General features: G+C 33.5%; 1 protein-coding gene across 1 annotated transcript; it reads left to right on the top strand.

Moving 5' to 3' along the window:
• Nucleotides 1–177: 177 nt before the first annotated feature.
• Nucleotides 178–3,062, top strand: LOC112461698. The gene is made up of 5 exons (XM_025027036.1): nucleotides 178–485; nucleotides 573–1,085; nucleotides 1,152–1,673; nucleotides 1,993–2,772; nucleotides 2,854–3,062. The coding sequence occupies exons 1-5, from the start codon at nucleotides 264–266 to the stop codon at nucleotides 3,025–3,027; spliced, it is 2,211 nt and encodes a 736-aa protein (XP_024882804.1). The 5' UTR covers nucleotides 178–263; the 3' UTR covers nucleotides 3,028–3,062.
• Nucleotides 3,063–3,076: the final 14 nt, after the last annotated feature.

The following is a 3,076-nucleotide window of genomic DNA, read 5'->3' as shown; positions in this document are numbered from 1 at the left end:
CAGCCCACGGTGTAAGAAAGGAAGGTGATGTCACGGCCTATCTCTCTACTGTGAGAGCTTGACGCACTTACTGAAGAGTTGTCACAAAAATCCGCCAGCAGCGCTAGCCGTACGTAGGCCACACGGACATTAGGTATTTGTGTGGGTATGCACCACGAACAGTTCACGTTCACACCGTGGCCCAACCAGTACAGATGGTAAAGGTCACTAACCTTGTTTGTAGATCGTTTTCCGTTAATTATTGAATTTTGTATTCAAACAAGATGGGTCGAAGATGTGCAGTTTCGCATTGTAAAAGTGGTCATCGACGTCATAAACACGAAAAAATTACTATTTTTTCGGTGCCCAAAAATAATATTCAAGTGTGGTCGGAAAGGTTAGGTTGTGCTTTGAATGAAAAATCCTGTGTTTGTGAAAAACATTTCAATCAAAATGATATAAAATCGGAAAAAATTATCGCTGAAGATGGGAAAATTATTTTTCAGGTAAGTTTCTTTAAATGTATTATTCAAATAAATCTTCAGAAACTGTTATATAAACCGATACTCAGTATCATATATGCATGGTTTTAGCAACGCTTTTCAAAGAAATCACTTATCAAAGGAGCAATGCCAATTCTGAATTCTGATGAGCCTCCGATGAAATTAGCCAAAATTGATACCAGTGCAGTAATAGAAGAATCTCAGGACCTGACAGAAGAATTACAAAACATATCAAAATTTTCAACTCTCCCTACAAATTTTACAGTCTTACAGAATACAAAATCACAATCAGATACCAATGAATTTGCCATTGACACTGAAAAAGATACGCCAGTAACCAGTGATAGCAAATTACATTTAATTACATCGAATGAAGTTATTAAATCAACCATTAATCTTTGCAACACAATTAATAAAAATGATCTAAATGGTTCTAAATCTCTCTTTCAACAAATATGTGCCAACGAAATCCATATTAACCAACCTGGGGCAAAATGGAACTTTCACAAATCATTGGAACCTCCAATACTAGTCTTTTCAGAATTAGAACTTGCATCAACACCGACGCGTGGGGAGAACAAAGTTCCAGTTTATACTAAAAAGGTGAGGTCTAAATTTTTTAAATAAACAAAAATATCTTTAATAAAAACAATTTAACTTTTTCAATAGGTAATATTGGATGATCAACTTTATGTAAAAGTATTCATAGGCCAAAAGAATATTGTCGAATGTATAAGTGATCTCAAATGTCAAGAGGATTTGGAAAATTTATTAATAGAAGTAGATAAGATGATAGTATGTCCTGGTGGCCCGAAAGTAGCTACATTTAAGAAAATACATCCTCAGTGTGCATATAAAGATGAAAATAACAAATGGAGACATAACTATTGTCCAACTGTTGTAACGAAGGGCAGTGTATGTCAGTACTGTGTATCTTTACACAAAATATTTGCACAGCATATTGATCGCCAACGTACTTCTAAAAAACGACTTGTCTTATCACCAACGACAAAAAACAAAGTACAATTACTTTACAGAAGAGCTCGAGTGCAAGCTCGAAAGCTAACAAGAAAAGAAACAAAAATCAAGCAAATAACAGAATATATAGACGAATTGCAGAAGAAAATGGATGAAATTGAGACTGAAAGTTTGGAGAAAAAAATTGAAAAACTGAATCTACCAGAACCACAAGTAAGCGGATAAATTTGTGTTTCTATTATTTATGAAATTATTAAATATAATTGTAAAGCCTCCAACATTATGTTCATAAAGAATTTTCAATATTAATGATTTGTAAATATTCAGAATTTCTTTTTAATTACTGAACCTCAAGATACTTCTGCGTTTCCAGATGTAAAATAATTTTAAAAAATTTGATAATTTGATAATTTTATAAATTTTTTAGCAAGGTTTTTCGCATGGTTTTTTATTTCATCACATTTCCCTTTATTTCATTAAAAATTTATTCTTGCATGCCACTTGTATTGTGCCGCTTTCTTCCTTTTCTTAGGTTGTATTGATTAGAGAATGCATTTCAACTGCACGAAAAAAATCTTCTACAAATAATAGATACAGTAACGAATGGATGCTAACATGTTTACTCTTACACATTCGGAGTACGGCAACGTACAACATGCTTAGAGAAAATAAAATTCTTCCACTACCTTCTAAGTCAACTATCTGCAGATACCTTCGTAGTTCTAATACAGGGTGTGGTTTTGATGAGAAGTTTTTCACTTTATTTAAAATAAAATTGGGGAAACTTCCAGAAGATGCTCGACATGGAATTTTAACATTTGATGAGATACAACTGAGAGCGAGTCTTGAAGTCAACGTAAAAAATATGAAATTCGATGGTTTGATTGATTTTGGCACGGAAAATTGTCCTGATGTTCCGAATGCTATGGTACAAGCCGATCATGCTTTAGTATTCATGTTTTCATCGGTAAAGCATGCATTCCATCAACCTATCGGAATGTTTGCATGTAAAGGTGCAACATCTGGAGATGCATTGGCCGGATTGGTATTAAAAGCGATCGTTGAAGTTGAAAAAGCTGGTGGAAAAGTTCATGGTATAATCTGTGATGGGGCGTCAACTAATAGAAAGCTGTGGACTAAGTTAGGCATAAGTGGAAAGCTGAAGATAAATGAAAAAGAAGGGACAGTTACACCTCCAAAATACTTTTTTCAAAACCCTGTCGACGATTCTCGAGTTGTGTATGCTTTTTCAGATGCTCCTCATCTTATAAAGTGTATACGGAATAATCTTTTTAATAAAAAAAAATTTAAGGTATTTATTACTATCATGAATTTTTCTCTAATATTTTCTCTAATATTTTATGTTTCAATATTTTTTAAATCTATTTCTCAGATAAATGGACAAGAAGTTGAGTGGAGATTTTATCAAAATTTATTTAAGGAGGATAAAAAACTTCCTGCAAATCTCAGACTTTGTCCCAAGTTAACAGAAAATCACATTAACCCTACAAATACCGCGAAAATGCGGGTATCTTTTGCAACTCAAGTACATTTGATTTTTCATTAACCCTTATGTCAATACCCGGGTACCCTGGTACCCACTTGTGCATATACGA

The sequence above is a fragment of the Temnothorax curvispinosus genome, unplaced genomic scaffold (assembly GCF_003070985.1).
Source record: "Temnothorax curvispinosus isolate PA1 unplaced genomic scaffold, ASM307098v1 QBEX01011636.1, whole genome shotgun sequence".
Classification (NCBI taxonomy): Eukaryota; Metazoa; Arthropoda; class Insecta; order Hymenoptera; family Formicidae; genus Temnothorax; species Temnothorax curvispinosus.
Note: the sequence above shows the minus strand (reverse complement) of the source record. Positions and strands in the feature narration are given on the sequence as shown.